Here is a 26,145-nt window from a genome sequence, read left to right as displayed (position 1 = left end):
GAAGCAGATCATCATGCAAGGCTCTGAAGATTCCCACATTAAAAGTCAAGCTGCTTGCCATGCTACAGCTAATGTGGGAGCACAGGGAGGTAGGAAAGTTCTTGGTTCTTGGTTACTTTGGTCCTCCAAAATATTCCAACTGGAATTTAAACTGGAGGTGGTGAAGGGAGGGATTAAGCCAGAAAGGGTTATTGGGAAGAAAGTGCTACTTTAAATTTAGTTGCATCTGGTTGGGTAACTATAGTTTGGTGGAGATTATTCCATGCTTTAATTGTGCGTGGGAAGAACAAATTGCTGTACACATCTGTCTTTGTAGCTGGGATCACAAATTGGATCGAATGCCCTCGTCTGCTCCTAATTGGTTTGGGGTTGGTGTAGGTCTTGTGATCTATGTCTAGCTGACCATTTAACATTTTGTAAAAACAGGTCAAACGGTGAGCTTCACGTCTGTCTTGGAGAGGGTTCCACCCCAGAGAATTCAGAAGTTTGGTGACACTCGCTTCTCTCTCATAGGTGTTAGTAACAAATCGAGCGGCCTGTCTTTGGACACGTTCGATGGATGAAATGTTTTTAACTGTGTATGGGTCCCAAGCTGCAACTGCGTAGTCCAAATGAGGTCTAACGAGGGTGAAATACAGCTTCTCCTTGACAGAAGCTGAACAATGATGAAAGTTGTGCCTCAGGAAGTTTAGGACACCTGTTGCTTTCACCGTTGCATGATGAGTCTGACCATTCCAACGCAGATCATTCTGCAATTTGATGCCAAGATACTTGGTTTGTTTGGATTCTTCAAGGATGACACCAAGTATGTTGTAGGATGTGACGCCTGGATTCCTCTTTCTGGTGACACGCATGGTTTCACATTTGGAAGGGTTGAACTGCATGCCCCATTGTTGTGACCACTCGACCATAGTATTGAGATCCTTTTGGAGAGCATCTTCATCATCAGTTGACTTAATTGGACAGTACAGCAAACAATCATCAGTGAAAAGTCTGGTCCTACTTGCGACTTTTTCATGGATGTCGTTTATGTAAAGCAAAAATAGGTGTGGGCCAAGTACTGTGCCCTGAGGTGTACCACTCAACACTGGATGCCAATTGGAGCTCTTTCCGTTCACACACACACGCTGAAGACGTTTTGTCAGGAAACTGGAAATCCATTGTTTCGTGTTGGAACAAATACCATAGAAGTCAAGCTTCCGAAGCAGTCTCTGGTGTGGGATGACATCAAATGCTTTAGAAAAGTCCAGCACAACTAAATCCATTACACGTTACTGTCAAGGTGCTTGGCCAGGTCATTTGTCGTCAGGATAAGCTGAGACTCGCATGATCTATGCCTCCTAAATGCATGTTGGTTGTCGGCCAGGATATTATTCGTTTGCTGACGTGACGCATCAGATTACTATCAACGATATGCTCCAGCAATTTGCAGCAAGTACTTGTTAGTGAAACAGGATGATAATTCGCTGGGTTGGTGGTTGAATCCTTCTTAAAGGGAGTAAAATGCATGTGAATGACAGGGACTGAGGAACTGTACCAGATTAGATATCATTTGAATGATATTTGACATGGTTTATTCATCAATTTGGTTTAGTTTGATTCTTTTATATTGGATTTATTTTAGCATTGGCCAGTGCTGGCCAGCAGCATGGGGCAGTTAGTAAATGGAGATTTGGTGTTATCAGTAGTTCAACCAACTATTTTTCATGTGATGTCAATATAATAATAGCTGGTCATGTCGAGTGGGTTGAGGGCATCATAGCAGGTGGTAAAGACAAGCTCATCTGTGAGGAGACTGTCAGAGACATATTTGTAAGCTTGCATGTTTCAAAGCTGTCACAGCTGAGAAATGTGTTATCATGCAGGAAGATCTTGGACTGTTGTGCCCAGGCTGCTGTCTTTGTGAAGATCTAGGTCACATTGACTATTGGCATCCTTGCCACAGGATCTTTCCAAGCAGCTGTATCAGATCTGTACAATGTTTCCCTGTCTGCTGCTCACCAGCAGTAGAGCATTCAAACACCATGGGGATGACTTCAAATACTTGGGTTTGTATGACAATCAGGTAGCATCATGGACATTGTTTAAGAAGGAACTGCAGATGCTGGAGAATCGAAGGTTACACAAAAAAGCTGGAGAAACTCAGCGGGTGCAGCAGCATCTATGGAGCGAAGGAAATAGGCAACGTTTCGGGCCGAAACCCTTGGTTTCGGCCTGAAACGTTGCCTATTTCCTTCGCTCCATAGATGCTGCTGCACCCGCTGAGTTTCTCCAGCTTTTTTGTGTAGCATCATGGACATTGTTGGCTTCCCACACAACCAGGCAGCCATTGACTGCACTCATGTACCCATAAAGACTCCCACTAATTACACAAACAATCTCATCAAAGGGAACTGTTTTGTCTCTCCTAAAGTTCAGGTTGTGAATAATCAGATTTTTATTTTCCTCTGCCCGGAGATACAGATCCTAATGAACAAGGGTTTCCCTCTATTTCCCAAACACCAAATTACACTACCACCAGATGTTGCAGATCCAACAAAGTTCAACAAGAACCAGAATTGTTATAGAAAAACCCACTGAGCTTCTGATTCCAGTGCTGGCTTCAGTAAGAGGGTAGGTACCATGCAACACACACCCACATAAATCAGAGAACAAACCGTTTATACCGAGGAAACAAATTCAGCAAAAATAATCGGATTGGCAAGTGGAAAATGTTCATCAAATGAATTTTTGTGAAGTGTATTTGTTCAGAACTGAGTTATATTAGATTAAGAAGAATGTTCTGTTATTGAGATAATCGGATATAGTCCTCATCTTAAAATGCTAAATGTACTTTTTAAAGGTTTACTTCAGATTATCTTTTTCAAGTCATTATGAATTTAAGAAATGAAATCTGAAGTAGATATTTAAACAAAATTATTGATAAGGGAGCTACATTGGTCAGAGAGCGATGATAACAGCCAGCCAGGATTGTTATCACTCCACGAGAGTCGGGCAGCACTTTTGCAGTCCCCACAAGTCCTCCCTGTCTTTTATATGCTATATAAGTAGTTATGAATTAGGTGGCTATAAACCTGCATGGGGAGAAGAGAAAAGTACATGATATCTTGTGGCTGCACGATCCTGCAATGAATGAACATGCATCTTGAATATACTTTGCCGAGACAAATAATTTAAGCCATAAGTACAGATGGGATTAGGTGAGTTAGAGAACATTTAATACATGATAGGATTAATACATGATACAAGGGATTGGTTTTGGGTGGCTTGGGTGACTCAGGGCAGAAAGATCAGACAATGACTTTTGACCTATTCATGGAATGCCATTTATAAACATGAATAGTGAGGATACATTTTACACATCACTGATTAAGTAATACCAAGAATATTAGGATGGAATTATTCCACTGGTCCCTGATCTTGGGTAGAATGCTATGAACTATTATTGTATTCCCTTTGTCCATCTTTGTGGAGAGGGTTAATGGCCATCCTCGCTAATTCACTTCAGCTAAGTTCCAGGGGACCTCCAGGGAAGGGGCCCAACTTTACACCTATTTTGCTGATATTCTTGTTTCCAAGAATGGCTGAAGAATATTTTGTCAATTTTCTTTGCAAGAGAAAGACAGACAGATTGGAAGCTAAACAGCTTGGACTGAGAAAGAACATGAACAAAACAAAATGAATGATAAAGAATCAGAAGGCAAATGACGACTGCATTCACAAAGACGACACACCCAAAATGATTAATAATGCTCTACTAATCTATTCTTTATTATTGGCTAAACGGTGGATGGTATTGTTTACTGTTCTATTAGGTGTCATTTACAGTACTCACCAATCACCCACTCACAGATGTCCAATTTGCTTTTTCCACGACTACTTGGCTTCAGAGTTCTTTAACTATGGAACAGGGAGGTGAGTTCCAGAGGTAAGTTGCCCCTTGACACCAGGGGGGCACTTGACTGAATGTGGTTTCAAGTAGCCCTGGTAAAAATGAAATCTATGGGCATTTAGGAGTAAACATTTCAACAGTCAGTGTCATACCTTGCAGAAAGTGATGACAAGTGTGTCCGTCCTTCCTGTCACAGGTATCTCTGTAGGAGTTCCTCAGGGCAATGTCGAGGACCAATTTACTTTCAGAAAAATTAAAGAACAACGGACAGCATCTGTGGAGAGAAATGAACAATCGTGTTTTGGGTTGAGACTTCATCTAGACTGAAAGTACAGAGGGAAGGTAGACAGTGCAAAGAAGTGGAGAGAGGGGCAAGGCAAAAAGTGGCAAGCAATAGATGGATACAGGTGAGGAAGGGTTGATTGGGAGATGAGGAAGTGGAGGGGAGAATGGAGTCAGCAGCTGACTCGGGCTGATCAATGGAAAATGAAACAATGCTGATTTGTAATCCTATGGGAAAGGAAGGTGAAGAATGATACTGAATGAGGGGTGATGTTAGATGGGAACAACAGAGGGAAAGGAGGGGTATTAATTCAGTTGGAGAAGTGTATGGGAGAGAGGGGGAAAATAACAGGTTGATATGTTGATAGTTAGAAATGAAAAGGTTCAGATACGGTAAAAGGCTAGTAGTGGGTCCAGAGGAAGAGGAGGTGGGAATAAAGGGCATCAGAGACGGGGTATGGACTCCATGCCAAAGAAATGAGCACAGTGGCAGAAGAAGAACTCAACATCATGGCAAACTTGGAACTCGAAGTGTGGGTGCAGGGGCATGAAGAGGAGGTCTCTGGTGAGGACAGACAGCCCAGTGTCAAGAGAAGGGCAGGTCAGAGGGGATGATGAAAAAAATGTAGGGGTTGGAACTGGGGCCAGGTGTGGAGTCAGCAGTGGATAATGGGAGAGGGGTTTCGAGGATGGGGGAGGGGGAGGTGTGGATAATGTGATGGGGAAGGAGACTCACATGTGAGAGAGAGAGAGAGAGGGGCTGGTTTGGAATATTAGGTCAGAGGCGGGTGTGGGCTTGGTATGATCAACAGTGGCGGAGATCAAGGTGTTCAGAGGAGCGACAGTGTGGGGTTGGGGTGCAATATGAGGTCAGATCCCATGTTTGGGGGTGGGGGGGGGACGTATGGTATGATCGATGGAACCCTCTTATATTGTTTTGGGCTTCTGCCTGGAGGGTGGTGGGTGAGAGCCCCATTCGCTTTCAGTTGTTTCATCCTCAACTTCTTTCCAGCAAAGGTTTGTAACTGAGGAAAATTGCTGATGGTTGCAAAATACTCAATATTTAATTCCCACTTGACTGCAAGGCATTCATCATCCTTCACAGTCAATACCAATTTCCACCAATGTGGAAGGAAAAACTACCATTTGCAGGTTTTTCTCCAAGTCACATACCATCCTGTCTTGAAAATATATTGCTCTTCCTTAATCAACTCTGGATTCAATTCCTGGAACTTTTTACTCAATCGTACAATGGGAACAGTCCACCAGGAGTACAAAAAAGGATCTCATCAGCACCTTCTGGCAAGAAGGGTTGGGCAATAAATGCCACCAATGCCCACACACTAAAATACATTTATTTTAAAAGAATCAAAAGATCTTTCTGCTTGTCCCATTTGAGAATCTGCAGTTCTTTGACATTCATGGTATGGGTTCAAATCCTGTTTGGTTTCTAATGTTGAAGTCTTTCCTCGATCATAGTAATACTAATGATAAATAAAATAATATTTGGTACTTTCAGTTCACTTGTTAATGAACTTTAAGCATTCAGGGAGCACAAACGATAAATGTGGAAAATATAACAGATCAGGTAATAAGGTATATGTTGTTTTCTGGCTGATATTAAGATGATTTTGCTGTGAATGGACTAGTGGCAAATATATGGACAAACAAGACTGATTTTCATTATGAATCTCATTTTCATGTTGAAACTTCAATGGACATCTTGAACAAATATCTGCCATGGCTCAGTAAATCTGTCATTTATATAACCAGCGAGATAAATTAAGCAATCCATTTCACTATGGCTCACTGAAGTGACTTTGAAATAGGTCTTATCAGTGGTACTCTTTATTGACAGTGCAAAATAACTGGATCACCATTAGCTTTGACTGAAATCAAGCAGGAAACAAATATGGGACTAAACAGAATTGTTTGATCATACAAAACATAGCAAAAGAAATGCAAAGGGAAATAACTAAAAGACAGTTCAGAAAGCTGAGGTCAAAGCAGCTGGAGCTTGCAACCAGAATATTAAAGCCATCACTATTTTCTCCAAATGTCTACAATCAAAGAGTAACAATATGAGGACAAATAATACTACTGCAGGCAATAAATCTGATGAAATGACTAATATTGTGTATATTTAATTTTGCATAACCTTCTGTCTTTCAGTTATTTCTTCTAATAAAGTGAATTTAACAGTATAAAGTCTTTACAAGGCAAGCTTGGCAGTAGCTTGCAGGTAAGCTGAGAGTTCAACAAATGCCAAGTTATTAAGACAGAAGATTTGTCAGAAACAAATGGTAACACCAAACATACCAGTTTGTAAAATTTTGGTTCACATTTTGAGATCATAATAGCACAATTCTGACAAAGGCTACAAAGTAAAACTTGGTCCACAAGTCAAATTAGTAGTGGGTTGCAGAATAGGTTCCAGGAATAAGGTATTTTAGATTAGCAGTTTAGCAGAATGATTGCAATGCTTATTTGTCATCTCAGTACAGTCTCATCACCTTATGAAGGCCCAGAGGAAAATGTATTCTGCAATGTAGTGTTGTCAGATATTTAACATCTGATTATGGCAGGATTCCAGCTTCAACTGCATGTTAGAAAGTTAGGAATATTACTGAAATTACAGTCCAAATTGCATTGTTTTAGTAAATCTTTGTAAAAATGTTTTTTGTGTATTAAATATCACAAAGTCTATGGCAGGTGATGAGATATAAACAAGATGAGGTACATTGATTGGAAAGTTTGAGAGGGATACGAGTCCTATGTGGGCAAATGGAACTAGCGTAGATGGGCATCTTGGGTGGCACGGATGAATTGGGCTAAAGGGCCTGTTTCCGTGTTGTACGACTCTATGACAAACAGAAGAATTATTTGACAATGAGTGTGTTCTGATTAAAACCACATGTAAATTCTGTGCAGTACTTTTGCTCTTTTATAAAATATTTATATACATTTACATACAACATACATATATATAAAGAAATCCGTACACAATACATATGTTCAGCCAATATTATACACGACAATTTTGTAAACCATGAGTCAAGAACAAATGATATGATAAAATGGTGCTAATACTTGTCCATTCTTACACTGATGTTTGAAAACAGTGAGCGCGGTACTTTTCTGTCAAACATTTACTGAATAATATCAACTCAGTTGATAGTGAAATATAATAAAATGACATCTATAAATCATCACCGCCCATAAGCTAAATTCTTTACAAAAACATTGTTGCACTTTGAGAATGTACTTTTAGCAATATCAATTCATTTAACTGGCAAATTGCTGTTGGTATCGTCAGTCTTCAAAGCCAATGGAAATTTTTGCATACAGGTATTGGCCAAATGCTGAAAAACAGAAAGTTAATTGTTACATTAAAAAAAAAATTGAGACATAATAAAATATTTCGAAAAGCTGCTTAGAAATTTATTAATTCTGGTTTTGGAGTGATTAGACATTGATACATTTCAAAATAATTTAATTACCTTACAAAAGTGTCATAGTGCTAAGGGGTTTTAGTGAAATCTGTTCAGGAAAACCTTCTCACTTAACATGTAGATGGCCCAACTGGAGAAGTAGTAAAACTCGACCTCCTCTTGGGAAATTACAAAAGGGTCTTGCAGTGTGTTGTAGATCAGAGAAACCTAGGGGTGTGGGTACATAGTTCATGAGCAACACAAATGGGCAGGGTGGTGCAGTAGAGATTAGCTACTTTTGATTTAATCAGTCAGGAAATTGCATACTGAAGTTGGGACATCACGTTCCTGTTGTAACGGATGCTGGTAAGGCCACATTTGGAGTAATGTGTACACTTCAGATCACCTTCGTCTAGGAAGGATTTTATTGAACTAGAAGGTGTAAAAAAGATTTCCATGGATGTTACTTGGAATGAAGAATCTGATTTATAAGGAGAGCTGGATAAGCTGGATCAGTTTTATCTGGAGCGTCAGAGGTTGAAGTGTGACCTTATAGAGATATATAAAATCATGAGCAGCATAGACAGGTGAATAACAAATCTTTTCCCCAAGGTAGGGCAATCTAAAACTAGAGGACATAGGTGTAAGCTAAGGGATTTTTTTTCACAGAGGATGATGTACACATGCAACGAGCTGCCAGACGAAGTGATGGATTGGTGGAGGTGGCATCATTTTGCTGCATGTAAAGGGTCCAATCCTTTGAAGGACCCAGTCCTTATAGACAAGCGCTTGTCACAATAGATTTAGTTGCTGCCCTAGAAGTCAATGAGTTAGAAAAGAGAAAGGGAGATCGCCATCGAACAGAACACAATTTGGAGATGTCGGTGAATAGAAATCAATGTCAGGATGGAGAGACCCATGAGGTCTTCGCAAACAGAAGAAACTGGCAGCAGGTGGAAGTTGGGCTATACAAGAGAAAACCTGTGAAATACAGAGCAATTCTGCAAAATTACCAAAATCTCATTAGGTATTTCATGTCAAGAGCTGACACTTAGGACTCCTCCTGAAACATTCTTTCTGTAGCTGCCACACTTAGTCACATTAGGCACACATCACATATATTGCTTCATGCGGAATCAATAAGATATTCACTGTTAGATCTGCTGAAGCAAGAATGTCATTGGTGAACAAATTAGAAAAAGGTTTCCTGTATCGCATTAGTCAAAACTACAAAGACTCATCAGAAAGGAGAGTCCACTTAATTTAGGGCATCATGTTGGAGACTAAGGTCCACATGGACATTGGGGCAGTGCTGACCCTTATAGAAGGATAATCAACCAGAGAGGTAAGCATGCATCTTAAATAATCTCATCAATGCTCCAAGCTTTTCTGATTGCAATCTTTTCTGTCACATTCGCCCAAAAGGCCAATGCTGTAGAGTTGACTTTTTATTTTGGTATTCTTCATTGGAGGCTGTGCTGCAGTGGTAGCGGTGGTGGTAGAAAACACAATATGTTAGAGAGATATGTTGCATGAGAGAGATATGTTGACACGTTGCCTGAGGGAGACTCAGTTGAGAGCTGGTTGCAAGTAGAACTACAGTGCATTGCAGGGCACATTGCCTGAAGGAGAAGACTCAGTTGCAAGTGAGACTCAGTCATATTTTGTGAAGGCACAGTCCACAATTAGATAGTATGATTGCTTGAATGTTCATTGTAGCCCTGGGAACACATTATCCAGCCTGTTAATGTTACCATATGAGTCCTTGGCCCAGATGACAAAGATTGTGGCAGAAATAAGCAATATTTGGCTGATAACCTCTTGCCCTCAGGCACAATGTGGATAATCCCAACAAATGCAGTTGACCCTTTCTAATATGTTGCACACTGTGCCTGATTTAGAAATGGTATCACAGCAGGTCAGAGGCTGGGTCCTTCCTTCTGTTGCTTCGTCAACAGTACTGTGGGACTACCTTAACCAGAACCACTGCAGCTGTTCAGGAATATGGTTCACCAGCATCTTCTCAAGGGCCATGAGTGATTGGCAATAAAAGCTGGCGTTGCCAGTGATATCTAGATTGTGATAATCTCTCATGTGAGCACAGGTGGAGACCAGCCAAAGCCTATGTGCCTCTATTGAGTCTTAAGACAATTCCATTAGTGCCTTGACTATAATCAAAGAACCATTTGCTGTCATGAAAGAATAAGGCAAGCTACATCAGAACTCATCACTCTGATCAAATAAAAAAATACAGCGTGCTGGTTGGTGTTTTGTTTTAGCCATCCAAACCTGAAAGCCAATCAGAATGACTATATAGAGGATTATTGTACCAAGTATATATTGAATTGCAGTTTGATTTATAAATAATATGAATTAAAACAATTTGACATCATCTTGCCTGGAATCTACGCTAATTAGGCCATGATATTTATGTACAAAGTAGTGAAGCACAAACTAATACTTAGTTCTGTTGTATGTCCCATTGTTACATTTATTTTATTTTTATTTTATTTTATTATTTATTTCGAACAGAATAAAAGAATAAAAAGCAAGTGTGAAACATTAATTCCTCATATAGATGTTCATTGATAAATGATTAGAGGCAATGAAACACGCTGATAAATCAATGAGACATAGAAGATCGTGGATTCTCCCTGTGCAACAAATTTAATTGTCTTGAAATTATCATTCACCTGTTTTTGGTGAACAAAGTCATTATTGTGCACCATGCTAACACCAAATCATCTCCTCTTCAACCAGGAACTTAATAAAAATCTCTGCTTCTACAGAGAATATTCACTGTCATGGGCCAAGTAGCGATGAACACTGAGGAAGGAGTCCTTAAATGATTAATCAGGCCTAATATTCAAATCTTCATTTTTTCAATCCAAAATAACAAAAATATGTCGATTTTTAAAAAGACCTTGAAAATCAAAAATTAAGATAAACTACTTGAGATTTTTAAATTGCCTTTGGAATTTTTGTAATGTTGTTAAATTGATTATCTATGAAAAATAAAACAGAAAATGGTAGAAATATTCAACCTGTCAGGCAGCATCTATGGAAGAAATAAATCAGTTAACATTTCAAGGTCAAAGACCTTTCATCAGAAAGTGCAAACATTTTTCCAAATTATTTTTAAAGGAAAGGAATCATTGTGTGACACATAAGCAATGGCCAATACTGTAAGCGCGACAATTCTCATTCTTAACTTTTTTTCACGATTTCTTCTTTCTCTTTTAAGGTATTCCTTAAATCTTATTGTTTTGATGAAGGAAGTCATTTGTCCCATTATGAAGCTCAGATCCTATATTTTATTCATGATATTGTGAATTGTCTTTGGAATACAATGCAGGAAATTTGTGGGGAGAGAGGACAACTAACCTTATTATTGTAAGTCATTGAAATATCAGAAAGTTAATGAGCTGATATGTTAACTTTGCTCCCGTCTCAGATTTTTATGACTTGCTCAATTAAAAAAAAATCTTTTCATTTCAGAATCTGCTTTTTATTGCTTTTTTAAAGTTATGGAAAAGTATTTTAAAATACACAGTAATTAATTGAGTTTCTCTCAGTAGGCTGTGGCCCGAGGAGCTTTATTCCAGTGTTTCGTGACCCAAATCACAGAACTACATGAAATTTTCACATATTGTGTTAAAATATTATATAAATCACCCCTGAAACTCGTCATGAACAAGACTTGCACATTTTTATTAAATCAGAGAAAAACTGGAAAATGTTCGGGTATTTTCAGTCCAATCAAAGCACGTTTAACATTGAGTTGTATGCCAGTTGGCCAATCACGCGCTTTGTTTCAGGCTAGCTAGGCAGGGAGCACACAACATGGCTGAGAGGACTTGACTGATGCCTGTTTTACTGGAGATTCCGATGAAAGTTCTTTCTAGTTCTGTGGAATACATGTCGTAGAAACTTGCAGCAGGGCAATTCAATTTAGTGAGAAAAGCATTAAGAACTCTGAAGAATGTACTGCTAAGTGGATAGAAGTGGAAGAAAGTCTTGACAGCAAAATCCCTGCTGAGGTGCTGCAACACAAAGTTGTGAAACCAGTCAAACTTTGTGAATCAACTCAAACTGAAAGGTAAGATCTAAAGTCTGAATTTATGAAAATCTATCTGTATGGACTTTAATTAATTTAATTGCACCCTTTTATAATGTGAAAAAATGAGATTTGGAGGCTGTACATTCACTCATCCATTCACTCACTCACTCACTCACATTCACTCATTCATTCATTCATTCAATCAATCATTCATTCATTCATTCATTCATTCAAACATTCAGTCATTCAGTTAGTCAATTCATTCATTCATCCATTCAATCATTCATCATTCATTCATGCATTCATTCATTCATTCAATCATTCATTCATTCACTCACTCATTCATGAAGTTGAGGGCCTAAACTATGTGTATCCATAACACAGTAAATTAAACATTTTCACTAATGCCAGCTTGTTGTAGTCTAATAAGTCTTTAACATCTAATCTCGGAGCTGCCAGCGATAACTTACCGGGAAAAAGTGCTCCGACCGCGCGGCCTAGGTACTTAATATAGTGAAGCCGCGGTCTCAATTAAGAAGCGGCCGATAATGATCGCACTTTATAGGCTTCCATTGGAGTGAGAAATGGTCAGAAATGGTTGATGTTTCTGTAGAAATGAATTGTGTATGTGAACTTGAACTAATTTTTCTATGGTAGTAACCTATTGTTATTCTCACTAACATTAAGAAGAGGTTGAAATTTTATGAATTGAAGTCCATGCAGACTTAATGACTATGAGATTTTTTTTCTGTAGCTTCTGCCTGACCCTCCACTTGAACTTGAACTAACCTATCAATGGTAGTAAATTACAGTGTAAGTCTCATTGACATTAAATAGAGGTTGACATTTTATGAATTGAAGCCCATGCAGACCTAGGTACTATGAGATGTTTCTTTCTCTAGCTATTCTGCAGCCTCTGCTCCTCCACTTGAACTTGAGCTAACTTATCTATGGCATTAAATTACAGTATAAGTCTCATTGACATTAAGAAGAGATTGACATTTTATGAATTGAAGTCCATGCAGACCCAAGTAATATGAGATTTTTTTTCTGCAGCTTCTGGCCCTCCACGCTTCAGAGCCTGTCCACACAAAAGTGTTTTGTGTGGACGCACTGTGCTTTAATGAACACTAATTTGATAATTTGCAGACTTGCCATCCCATCTACCTGGACATGCATACATGTTTAATTTCCTCATTGTTATGTCGATATTGTCTTACATAATATAAAACATGAAAAAATGTAAAATACTCTCTGACACATATTATCTTCTATTATTAGGAGGCAGCAATGTATCCCGGGTTATCATGCAGTGCTATCGTCACTTAAAAAGACTTTGAATCTGATGAAGAATATTCAGATGAAGATCAGATGTAATGTAAACAAAATAAATTGGGGAAATAAATGATTATATAAAGTTTTATTTTAATGTCGATAGTTTCACTGTTTATATGGTCAAATTATTTAAACAATGACTGAATTACTTATGATAATGGCGTGCTGGTGAATGACTGCGACAGTCCACCCACCGATCCACACATACATACACACACACACACATGCATCCGTACGCACACTTCCATTCATGCAAACACACACATACATGCACACATAAATCCGCACACACCAAACATCCACACATCTATTCACACACAGATATACATGTACACATCCACACACACATCCACACATACATGCACACATACAACCATCCACACGTACATACACACTTACATCCACAGATACACGTTTGAAAGGTATACACAGACACACACACAAACTAGAGATAAACAGTGCAACACTTTTAGGGTTCTTTTAGGTTAAAGGTAATAGCTCTCATTTGCAAAGGCACCATCTAACATAAATATAAGCTCATTGTAGCTTAAAATGAATACTCATCGAGTAAACATCAGAGCATTCGATTCTTGGCCAGGATGTGACATTTACATCAGAAATAAGACAGGTTCCTTACAGGTCTGTCACCCAGCCTGGCACTGCCCCAGTCCCATTATTGCTGTCACCCACACTCTCCCCACTATGGCAGTCAGTGGGGTTCAGTAAATGGGGGAACCCAGAGGATCTGTCCTGACCATTTAATTCGGCAGGTTCATGAGCCCTTAAAACCTGGGACCTCTGCTGCAGTCTCAATAAATTTCCTATTAAAGCGACTGGAACATGCCTGCCTGGCACTGCCCCAGTCTCACTATGGCCGTCACCCCCACTCTACACACTGGCAGTAAGTGGGGTTCAGTAAAGGGAGGAACCCACAAGAACTGCCATAACCCATTAATTAGGCTGGTTCAGGAGCAGAACCTCTGCGACAGTGTCATTAAAAAAACACACACAATTATATTCATATTATTTTAATATAATAAATTATACTTAATTATATATGATTATATACAGTCATATTTACAAGATATATAACACGGAAATAGGCTGCCCATGGTGTAATATGGGCATTGGCCACTAGATGACGCTTACTTTCCCGATCTCATTTTCTAATTAGTTTAATTAATTAATGTGCAACGTTTGGCAATGACGAGTTATGACATCCTTCTCAATTATATTTCATCTAAATCTGTGGAAAGTTTCATGTAGTTCTGTGACTTGGGTCACGAAAACTGATTTCTAGACACATTTTTGATGCTCGGCCCACAGCCTACAGCCATTTATTTCTATTACAATAGACTGGGAAACATTTTGTGCACCTCCTCAATTCTGGCATGGAATATTTGGAGTTTCTACAATTCTTTCTCCTTGGTTGAACTCAGTTTAGAGTACAGTCTTCAGAATCAAGGTGAATTACTGACAACAGTCGGATTTCTATCTTCTACCAAACACAAAAAAAAATCAAAAGTTTCTGTCAATTTCATGGGAAAAATATGGTAAATTCCTGCTGCAAAATACTGCCATTAACATGGCTCAATAAAAAACAGAATGATTAGTTTTTATACCAGGACGAATTGTATGTGGTTAATGGAAACTGATGGCAATAATCACTCTTGGTCTTTCAGTGTGCAAAACCTAGAAACTTAAATAATAAATTTGCCAACAAAGTTATGTTGATATTATGATCCTGAGGAAGATAAGAATTGAATTTGATACTTACCACATGACATTGTTGTATAATTTCTCTGGATGTCAGCAAGAGTAAGTCCGGATGGTGGAATTGTCTATTCTTTGCATTCCTGATGAGGCAACTGGAATTACAAGTGTGATTGATTGATTGATTGATTCTTTTAATGACCACACAGCCAGGCTGGTGGAATTTGTTATGCCAATGCAGCACATAAAAAAAAGAATACAAACATGACAATACTAAAGAACTTTAACATGAAAACATCCCCCCACAATGGTTCCCATTATGAGGGAAGGCACAAAGCCCAGTCCCCAACCCCAGTTCCCTCAAAGTCGGGCCAATTGAGGCCTCCACAGTTGCCTCTACGGAGGCCCGATGTTCCAGGCCGTTCTTGCCGGGTGATGTTGTTCCGGCGTCGGGAGAGTCCTCTCAGCGGCATGGGAACCCTGGAAACGGCCGCCTCCTTACTCGAGCCAGTGGCTTCCGGAGCTGACAAGGCCGCGCCGAATGGAGCTTAACTGGCAATCTCATCAAGAGATTCCAGGCTCCCGATGGAAAGTTCAGCACCGCCGCCCACAGCCGCTCCACAGACCCGCAGCTCCGCAACGGACCCAGCTCACCGGAGTTCCAGCTCAGCGACCCAGGCAAGGCACCGCCCGCCCCGCAATGGCGCTCCAGCGCTGCACCGCCGTCCTCAGACCCGCAGCTCCGCCGATGCCGATGCCGATGCCGAGGTTCTGGGCGGTCCCCTCAGGAAACGCCGCTCCAGGCCCGCTGTTAGGCCGCGAGGACGGGTCGAGAGTGCAGCCCGGAGAAAAGCTGCATCTCCGACCAGGTAGGGACCCTGAAAATGAGTTTCCCCCTTCCCCCACCCCCCTCCCCCACACATAGAAAAAGCTAGAACTCCTAAAACAAAACACTAAACTAACTAAAAATAAGAAAAAAAGATGAATAGACAGGACAGCTGCTGGCTGGGCAACCGTACACAAGACAGCGCCCCCTATGATCAATATGCACATGACCTTACAAGTTAATATGAACTGTGTGTACTGAAATAGCACATATGTCAAAACTGACCTCACACAACAACAAATTGAAAGTGAACTGATTATCTGCAATCTGAAAGTGCTGGAGGAACACAGCCGGTCAGACAGTATCAGTGGAAGGAATGGACAGTGGTCATTTCAGTCTGAGGAAAGCTCCCAACCTAGAAAGTCATCTGGCCATTCCCTCTACAAATGCTATCTGACCCACAGTTCCTCCAGCACTTTGCTTCTTGATCTACAATGATTATTTTATTTTGTTTTGCGGTTGTGGTTATTCACCAATATCTCTTTGAGATCAGGAGCAGGTTCCATTTGAGCCTTTTCTTTGTGCATTCGCCTTCAACTTTCAAAAGTGTCATTGTCAAAGTAAAATTTAAATTGTTTCTATCCCATAAATCTGGCCCTTAGCCTTGGGGTCAGATGGATGAGTGGTTCACCCTTGAATTGTTTCCCCATTAGTAACCGGATATAGGATGCAGCCTAAAGATGCTTTTTTCCACCATTTATATGCAACAATTGCACAACAATATGCCAAAGATTTTGAAATTTACTGTGGAAAATTGTGACAAAAATGTGCATCTGGCTAAGGTTGTTTTAGGTTCCTTGCTTACAAGTTTGAGATTATTCAGATATTACACTGTATTGATGATACAGGAAGCTTGTTCATTGTGAGAAACGGGGAAACCATATTTCAACCACTAAATTCACACGCTTGAAATCAACAGTTACAATAATCACCAAGTTTGAGTAAGTCAAGAGTAGGTCAGAGAACATTTGAGTAGGTCAGAGAACAGTTCAATTTGAATTTGGCAATGACAGCTGATACATATAATTTAACAATTATCAAGGTAGGAATACAGTTTTACAATTTACCATCAGAAGCTCTTTTTGTGGACGTTGTTGTTAATCTGAAACCTGCTGGAAGTGTTTCAGAAGATCCTGGCATCATGCTGATTCCATGAACTTCACGTGGAGGGAACTGTTTTCTCCAGGAAGGCCCTCGTTGAAAATCTTTCTCATTAGTCTTGAAAGGTGAAGAAAAGAACACAATATGTTTTTAATGGTTTGAAATAAATGGTAAGTTGCCTTCCCACACAACGTGAACTTTACTCTCTGTAGAATCCTCAAGGCAATTTGCAAGAGTATGGTTAAAACAATAATTGCCACAGTGCCATGTAACAAATTATTAAAAGTTTGGTCAAAGAGGTAGGGGTTTAAAGTGCATATTTTGGAGGTAGAAGCAAGGAGGCGAAGAAGCTCTAGGTGAGAACTGTGGAGCACATGGTCATGCCCATTAATGGCTGCCAAATATGCAGCAATGAAATGAGAAATAAAGAAAGGGCACAGATATTTTGAAAGGTTATAAAGTTGGCGATTACACAAATATGGAGATATTAGATTACGGAAGAATTACGAAAAACATATCTTAAAATCGTGGAAGGTTTTACAAGGCTTTTTGAAAATAGTGCAAAAGAGCATGGAAACTTTGGTTCCAGCTTTGCTATATAGAGGTTCCATTCTCACTGAGAGATATTTGAAAAGATTTATGAAGAATAAAATGTTTATCTGGACACCGAGCAAATATTTTATAAATCAACCAATAACTATTGCTAATAACATGATGCAAACTTATAGTGTGGGAAATTACTTACATCATCAAGAGTTCTTTCTGTACCAAGTGCAAGGAGGTTGTTATATTCCCTTTCAAGAACTTGTCTTGCCTGAATAAAATAAAATGTAATAGATTAACATGTCAATTAACAAAATAATTTCAATATTAACCCATGTTCAAGCTTAAATCTTTAGGGTTACATTTAGGAATAATTTCAAATCAGATGTAGCGAACAGAAGTAGTAAAGTTTTCTTTAGGGGGCTGTCCCACTTGGGCGACCTAATTGGCGAGTTTAGAAGAGTTTGAAAAAATGACGTTGAAGACCTCCTTCGACTATATAGAAGACCTCCTTTGACCTCCTTCGACTAGAAGACCTCCTTTGACCTCCTTCGACTACGTTGAAGATCAGCTTCGACTAGCTATGACTAACTTCGGGAAAATTGGACACCGAATAGTGGAGAGTGAAGACGACCTCCTTCGATCCTCCTTCGACCTCCCTTTGACCTCCCTTCAACTATGATGAAGACTATCTACGACTACCTTTGACTACCTACGACTAACATGCCGACCTACTACGACCTACTATGACTAAACCTACGAGTAAAAAAAGTAGCGATTTTTTCCATGGCAACTTTTTTTTACTCGCGGGCATTTTTTAACATATTGAAAAAAACGCCGCAATCTAGCTGAGGCCTCGAGTACCACTGCGGAGTGCGGAGACCACTCTCGAGCATGAAGGAGAGTTACGAAGCCCTCCTACGACCATGTGTCGACCATGCTCCGAGTATGAGTCGAGGGCAAACTCGCCAGAAATCGCGGATTAGGTCGCCTAAGTGGGACAGGCCCTTTATGCACTTATCATCTGCTCTAGGATAAATGAATATTTGACAATGTTTATTTCATAGGAAAGGTAATTAGAAATGATTAAGAATCGCTTTAGGGGGCCAGGATACAGAAGGCAATAGAAAGTAGCTAGCTCTAGAGATCAACAACAAGAGCTTCTGTATTGCCATTCTCGCATTGACCTCATTGTTATTCTCGGTGGGTACATCTCCATCTGTACAACTATGTCCCTGTTGTTCCTCACACATTTATCACTATTATCAGCCTCATACCTATATTTCAGTTTACACATGCTCTGTTATTTCAACCTGATTGTTATATCACTCAAAGCATGATGTTCACCTACACTGTTTTTTTAGCAAACAGTTCAAAACTGAAGCGCGGGATCTAATTATCGGATGGCAGGCTGATCTTTATATCCTAAAAGCTCATGAAGGAGAATGAAGTTTAGGCAAAGGAGGATCCTATCAAAAGATGCAGTAAGTGAGAGGCCTTCCCCCGATGTGCTGCCAGGGCAAATTTCCTAACACATTGTTTCTCAAGAGGACTTCACACCACTAGATCTGCTTCCTGGCAGGAAGACGATAATGGGCTATCTTGACACAGCATGGCTTTGTGATTTATGAGGCACGGTACCATGGTAACACTTCATGGAGGAGCATGATGAAAATATCCATCAGAATAAGACTTTAGAATCTACTATTCTAATTCTAATAGATAACATTACTAATTTAACCTTGCAGAAATATCTCCCTATAAAGAGACTGAATATACAGCTCAGAAGCAAGCCCTTTGGTTCACTTTGTCTGTGACTAAGGTAAGGGTGTTAAGTTATTTAAATCCACTCAGCACTTGTTATTAACATCTCATATGAGTGATTGGCAATTGCACCACCTTCTTTTTAGGCAGCCCCTTGGGGTGAAGGATTACTTGCTTGTGCTCCAAATTCAACTGGGATCTAAGGTGACTGATGAGAATAATGTGGGACCCATAGACTATTCCACAGATGGGGCAGGAGCTGTCCAAAGGATGTGTGTGAGAACAGTGTGTGCTGTGGTGTGCTTCTACACCAGAAGATAAGACTTTATTGGCTTCCATCGCAATGAGGAATGTGGAGGAGCCGCTGTGATGGATGTTAACCATTTTTATGTGGTTGCGTGTTTTGTTGCTTTTTTGGTATGAGTGTATGGCAAATCAAATTCCTCGTAAGATTTGCATACTTGTTTTGTTTTCATACTTGGCTAATAAAATCAATTACAATTACATGAATGGCCCTCTGTGTGTTTCCAATGCATGGATTCAATGTTGTCAGCATCAGCCTGAGTGCTGCTTCTCCAATTTGAATGGTCATGGGGCCAGCTATTCCCAGAGTCATTAGGAATGTTATAAGTACATTAAGGGAAGAAGGTAATGAGTCTGAAGAAGGGTTTCGGCCCGAAACGTTGCCTATTTCCTTCGCTCCATAGATGCTGCTGCACCCGCTGAGTTTCTCCAGCTTTTTTGTGTAACCAAGGGAAGAAGGTAACTAGACAGAGAATGGGGCCCCTCAGAAACTAAAGCGGTATCTATGCATGGCGCTGCAGAACATAGGCAAAGTCCTCAATAAGTATTTCTTGAGGGAACTTGTGACAGTTAATGGCGATGTACTGTGGACAGTCTGTATCGTGGTTGAGGTGCAGCTGGATATTCTAAGTTTTATGAAGGTCGATAAGTTTCCTGGGCCTGATGAGATGGAACCAATGATGCTGCGGGAAGCTAGAAGAATTTGTGGGAGCAGTAGCTGAGATGTATGAATCATCGTTAGACTGGGCGAGATGCTGAATGACTGGAGGATGGTCAATGTTGTGCCTCTATTTAAGAAAGGCTGCAAGGAAAAGCCTGGAAACTATAGAGCAGTAAATCAAATTACTGGAAAGAATTCTGAGAGATAAGATACTGTATATATGCATTTGGGTAGACAGAGCTTAGTAAGGATAGGGAGTATTGTTTTGTAAATGGGTGTCTTACGAATTTGATGAGTTTTTTGAGGAAGGAACCATAATGATTAACGAGGACAAGCCGTAGATGTTGCCTATATGGCCAGGACTTTGATAAGGTTCCATATTGTAGGCTGTTCTGGAAGGTTAGATCGCACGAGTTCCAGGAAGAGCTAGCTAATTGGATACAGGACTGGCTTCATGCAAGGAAGTAGAGGGTGATTGTGGAAGGTTGTTTTTCAGATTGGAGGCCAGTGACTAGTGGTGTGCCTCAGGGAACAGTGCTGTGCCCATTACTGTTTGTGGTTTGCATTAATGATTTGGATGAGAATGTACAAGACATGATTAGCAGGCTTGCAGATGACATTGAAGCACGTGGTATCATAAACAGTAAAGATGGTTATCAAAAATTACAGCAAGATCTTGATCAGCTCGGCAAGTGGGGCGAGGGATGACTAATGGAGTCTAATGCAGATAAATGCAAGATGTTGCATTTTGGAAAGTCAAACCAGAGGAGTGAATGGCAAGGCCCTGTAGACCACAGGGATTTAGGAGTACAGGTACATAGTTCACCTGAAAGTGGTATCACAGGCAGATAGGGTGATAAAAAAAGCCTTCATCAGTCAGAGTATTTAGTATAGAAGTTAGGATGTCATGTTACAGTTGTGCAAGATGTTGCTGAGGCTGCATTTGTGTTGTGTTCAGTTTTGGTCACCTTGTTATTGGAAGGATGCCATTAAGCTGGAAAGAGTGAAGAGAATATTTAACAAGGATGTTGCCAGTACTTGAGGGCCTGAGTTATAGGGAAATATCACAGGTTAGGACTTTATTTCTTGGAGGGCAGGAGGCTGAGAGGTGATCTTATGGAGGTCACAGAGTTTATACAGCATGGAAACAATCCCTTGAGCCCAACTTGTCGATGTTGACCAAGATGGCCCATCTAAGATGATTCCATTTGTGTGCGTTTGCCACATATTCCTGCAAACTTTCCTATCCATGTATCTGTGCAAATGTCTTATAAATGCTGTTATAGTATTTGCCTCAACTATCTTCTCTGGAAGCCTGTTCCATATACCCATCATTATCTGTGTGAAAAAGTTGCCCCTCACATTCCTTCTAAATCTTGTCCCTCTCATCTTAAATATATGTCCTCTTGTTTTTAATTGCCCTACCCTGGGTCAAATACTTTGTGCATTCACCTTATCTACTCCCTTCATAATTCTATACTCCTCTATAAGATTACCCCTCAGCCTACAGGCCTCCAAGGAATACAGTCCAAGCCCACTCAACCTCTCCCTAAAGCTCAGGCCCTCAAATCCTGGCAACATCCTCGTACAGGTAAGTTTTCTCTGCACCCTTTCCAGCTTAAGGTGTATAAAATCATGAGGGGAAAAAATAGGGTAAATGCAAAGAATCTTTTACCCAGTGTAGGGGAATCAAGAACTAGGAGACAAAGGTTTAATCAAGTCAAGTCATGTGTCCCAGATAGGACAATGACATTCTTGCTTGCTGCAGCACAACAGAACATTTTAGGCATAAATACAGATCAGATCAGTATATCCATATACCATAGAATATATTTATACACACATGGTTGCAATTGCCGCAGGTTATGGTGCAGGTGGAGACGGACACTGGCAAAAGGCACATCATAGCAATTTGTCTCATTTGCTCACAATAATAGAAGAGATTTTTGAAAAATGCCTGTTCTCACGATTTAAAACAGAACATGTTGAAAACGTTAACTGTTTATCCTTTAACAGAAGGAACCTGACTGGCTGCGTTTTTCCAGGATTTTATGTTTTAGTTTCAGATTTTCATCACCTGTACTTTGTTTTTTTTTAATTTGCTCAAATGAGATCTATTTTTAATACCATGAAAATTCACAGGCGGAAACACCAGATGCTAACATTTACACCACGCAGTTTCTCCTCTATTTAATACTCAATGACACTGCTACAAGAGGTCCCCTTTATTAACCCCTTGAGTGATGTTCATATCCTGGACACTGATATAAGGTCATAAGGAATAGGAGTAGAATTAGGCCATTTGGCCCATCAAGTCTACTCCACCATTCAATCATGACTGATCTATCTCTCCCTCCTAACCCCATTATCCCCATAACTTCTGACAACTGCATTAATCAATAATCTATCTATCTCTGCCTTAAAACATCCACTGACTCAGCCTCCACAACCATCTGTGGAAAATAATTCCATCGACTCACCACCCTTTGACTAAATACATTTCTCCTCGTCTCCTTCCTAAAAGAATGCAAGACTATGCAAGACGTTCTATTTGAAGTCACACATTAATTAGATATTGAGGGAGCAGGTCCCTTTTGGATACAATTAGGAGTGAGTTGATGTGCAGCACCTGGAAAGCAAAGTTGTGTAAGTTGTTCATGGGATGTAGTGATTGGTGTATACTGCCTAATTCTGAATGCAGTTAAGAATTACCAACATTGATGGGGCTCGAGTCACACACAAGGCCAGACTAAGTTAGGTTCAGAGAAGATTATAGAACCAGACAGATTTTAAGTGACAATCAGATAGTTTATGGTGAATAACATTGATAGGATCACATTTGATTGGGTCTGTGCAGAAACAACTGATTTGTGCAGCGGTTTGAAGTTACAGCACTACAATATTATTACGTGAACTTTTCCTACTTAGAGAAAACGATGAACGACTTGAAAACTTGAAGAATATTAAAGCTAGGAGAAATTAACCAATTACTAACGTGAATAATTGTTGATACTTCTAAATAGCATCAATGAAGTTTAATATGTTCAACTATGTGATGTGAAGGAAACATCAACTGGAACCTCAATAATGAATGCACACTGGCATCACATTAATCTGTTAGCAAACTGATACCATGACCTGCACTACTCACTACGGTGTTTGACACAATTATTGTTACTGCTGCCTTTGTTTCGATTTCATGATTTTACTAACAATCTAATCTTAGAATATAGAATAGTACAACATAGAAAAAGGCCCGTCAGCCCACAATGTTGATACTAAACATAAACTAATCTCCTCTGTCTGCACGTAATCCAAATCCCTCTCTCCCATTTAACCTATGTCTCTCATGTAACCCTCATGTGTTTGACAGTTCCACCTCGGGAAAATAAATCTGATTGTCTACGCCATCTATGCCTCTCATGATTTTATATACTTCCGCCAGGTCTCCCCTCAACCCCCAATGTCGATGCTCTTTCAGCGAACCATGTTATAGAAACAGTGTAAATGACTTGAGCTGCTGAGTGTTTCCAACAGGTAAGATGTAAAATGTAAATCCCTCTTGGTTTTTAATCGATTGGGTTTGTACGTACCCTTGAACAAAATGAATAAATATATTATACTGATTACTTTTGCTCACCATACAACATTATTTATTGTACTTTTGTTTCTTGGTTATGATCATTTTTAGTTAAAGCACCCTTCCTTATCAGGACTTCTTTACAGATTGCAACATGCTGATTCATAACATTATGGACGGGATCTCAAAGCATGACCAGATTGAGTACAGGAAGGAGAGGGAGAACATGGTGTTAAGCAAAAGGTAGAGTGGAGGAAAATACTAGAGAGCAGAATATACTGTAGTTTCTCAGCAAACACATATGCAAAAGGTAGAGCGGAGGAAAATACCAGAGAGCCCTGCAACTTCTTGTGGTTTTGGGAAGAGCTGTTCCCAATCCATGCTGTGATCCAACTCGATAGTATGCTTGGGACAGTGAATCTGTATAAGTTTGTAAGAGTCATCGGATGTTGAATTTCCTCAGTCTCCCGAGGATGTGGAAGTGTTGGTGTGCATGTTTGGCTGTAGCTTCAATGTTTAACACATTCCAAATGTGTCCCACACCAACAATCTGTCCACATTGAAGCCATGGCCAAAAAGCACACCATTATCTCGACTTCTCAGAAGTCTAAGGCAGTTGCCATGTGCCCAGAAAGCATCCTCTCGGAATACATCACAACATTGTTTGGCAACAGCTCTGCCCAAGATTGCAGAACATAACAGAGAGTTGTGGATGTACTCCAGTCCATCACACAAACCAGCTTCTCCCCCCATCGACCACCTACACTTCACAGCCCCTCCTCTCTCTCTTGAAAATAGAAAAGCTTGAAAGCTTTAGCACCATAGAAAATTTAGGAATAGTTTCTTCACCACAGATATTAGACAACTGAATGTCCTATCTCAAGCTGAAAGTGTTAGGCCTGATCCCCAACCTACCTCACTGTGGCACATGCACTTTTTTTCTATTCTGCACTCTCTGTAACTGCAACACTAAAATGCTCTAACTCTATATTCCACACTCTGCTATTTTTCTCTTTACACTATCTGTCGTACTTGTGTATGGCTTTATTGTACCCATGTGTAGTATAATTTGACTGGATAGCACACAGACAAAGTCTTTCATTGTGCCTTGGTACATGTGACAATAATAAACTAATACTTATGCCATATACCTAATTTTCACAAAGATACTATAACTCATCTAACAATGTATAAGTTCACTTTTGCCAAAGCAGAAATATTTTCTCAGAGAGAAAATTGAATTTGATTAAAATCCGCACAAAAAATGAAAAAAAGACATATTGAACTTGAGCTTGGTTTACCTGTGTATTTTGTGTGGGAATTTTTGTGTTTGAAGTATTAAAGCCAAACTGCTGTAGTTAAAGTTTTCATCCAAAGCAAGGAGTGCTCCATGGACACCACTTTCCGTGAGGTTGTTTGCATAGTCTCGAAGACCAATCGACAATATCCACCTGATGACGCGGTCATTGCTCCATACTATTGCATCTGGAACGGTAAAATTGCACAATGAGCGTTATTAACATTACCATTAAACTAAATGGAATTAAGGCACGATAAGATACCTAAAAATATTAAACAGAAATAAAATCAAAAATAAATAACCGACACTGTTCTTTCCAATCTCCAATCAAATTAAATGCGATTCCAAATCTTTCCTGGGTCAAGCTGGTGTACATTATATAGGCCAATTCTCAAGTGTACTTACTTACCTGGAAGGGCCTGATTGTTAACAGTTCACTTTGGAACCACATAACACAGCAGACACAATTCTAGGTCAAAGAACCTTCATCACCTTTAACTATTTATACTTGATACTGTTTCATCAGGGACTGGATTGTTTTTATTGTTACTATGTGTGAAATGTTTAAGATTTATGTGCGATGCTCCGGTATTCCCTGGGAAACGTCTTCTCATTTTGCACTGTACAATAGTTGCTTCGCAAGATGACAATAAAGGTTGATTGATTGGATTGATTGATTGATCAGAACAGGGACTGTTTAGAGTTGAAAACAATTTGTAAAGTGTGGAGATCCTCTTTTTTTCCATACATTAAACTGTTCATTTCCAAATTGCACACCACTGCCTAGCAAGTAAGAATGGTTTCAATATGCCACCAGGAAAATTGGCGTTGTATTCCTCATTATTAACTAATGAATGCAATTTATGTTGTGAATTTCCTCCATGCAGAAATGGGAAAAAAATCCACTATTTCCTTTGCTATCATTTACGCTGCCAAGCACTCTTTCCAGGTGAAGGAGCAACTTATTTGTTGTTCTTTCAATTTAGTGAACTGTTTTCTGTGCTGGAAACACGGTGTTGGTGTTCTGTACACTGGGACGACCATGCATTGATGAGATGACTAATTTTGTAATCTACAGATTACAAAAGACATAACTCTGAGGTCTTGATTCTTGGCAACTTAATTCCATGTTGCGTGCCAAACATGATGCCCAGCACTTGGCCTCCAAAACTGTTTTGAATGAATCTCAATGTAAGTTCAAGGAATAGCATCTCACATTCTGACTGGTATTACTACAACATTCCAGACTCAGCAGGTAATCAGAATGCTCAAAATTGTTATTTCTCTTTGATTT

At 39.7% G+C, this 26,145-nt stretch overlaps 1 protein-coding gene across 1 annotated transcript in view; it reads right to left on the bottom strand.

Moving 5' to 3' along the window:
• Positions 1–6,118: 6,118 nt before the first annotated feature.
• The window catches only part of ppfia2 (PTPRF interacting protein alpha 2), a 281,508-nt gene continuing 261,481 nt past the window's right edge, over positions 6,119–26,145 (bottom strand). Inside the window, 6 exon segments of the mRNA XM_055650768.1 lie at positions 6,119–7,536; positions 14,778–14,868; positions 16,667–16,817; positions 17,446–17,514; positions 24,853–24,879; positions 24,882–25,036. Of these exon segments, the coding sequence (XP_055506743.1) occupies positions 14,810–14,868; positions 16,667–16,817; positions 17,446–17,514; positions 24,853–24,879; positions 24,882–25,036 (461 nt within the window). The 3' untranslated portion in view covers positions 6,119–7,536; positions 14,778–14,809.

Source organism: Leucoraja erinacea, chromosome 19 (assembly GCF_028641065.1).
Source record: "Leucoraja erinacea ecotype New England chromosome 19, Leri_hhj_1, whole genome shotgun sequence".
NCBI classification, from domain to species: Eukaryota; Metazoa; Chordata; class Chondrichthyes; order Rajiformes; family Rajidae; genus Leucoraja; species Leucoraja erinaceus.
Note: the sequence above shows the minus strand (reverse complement) of the source record. Positions and strands in the feature narration are given on the sequence as shown.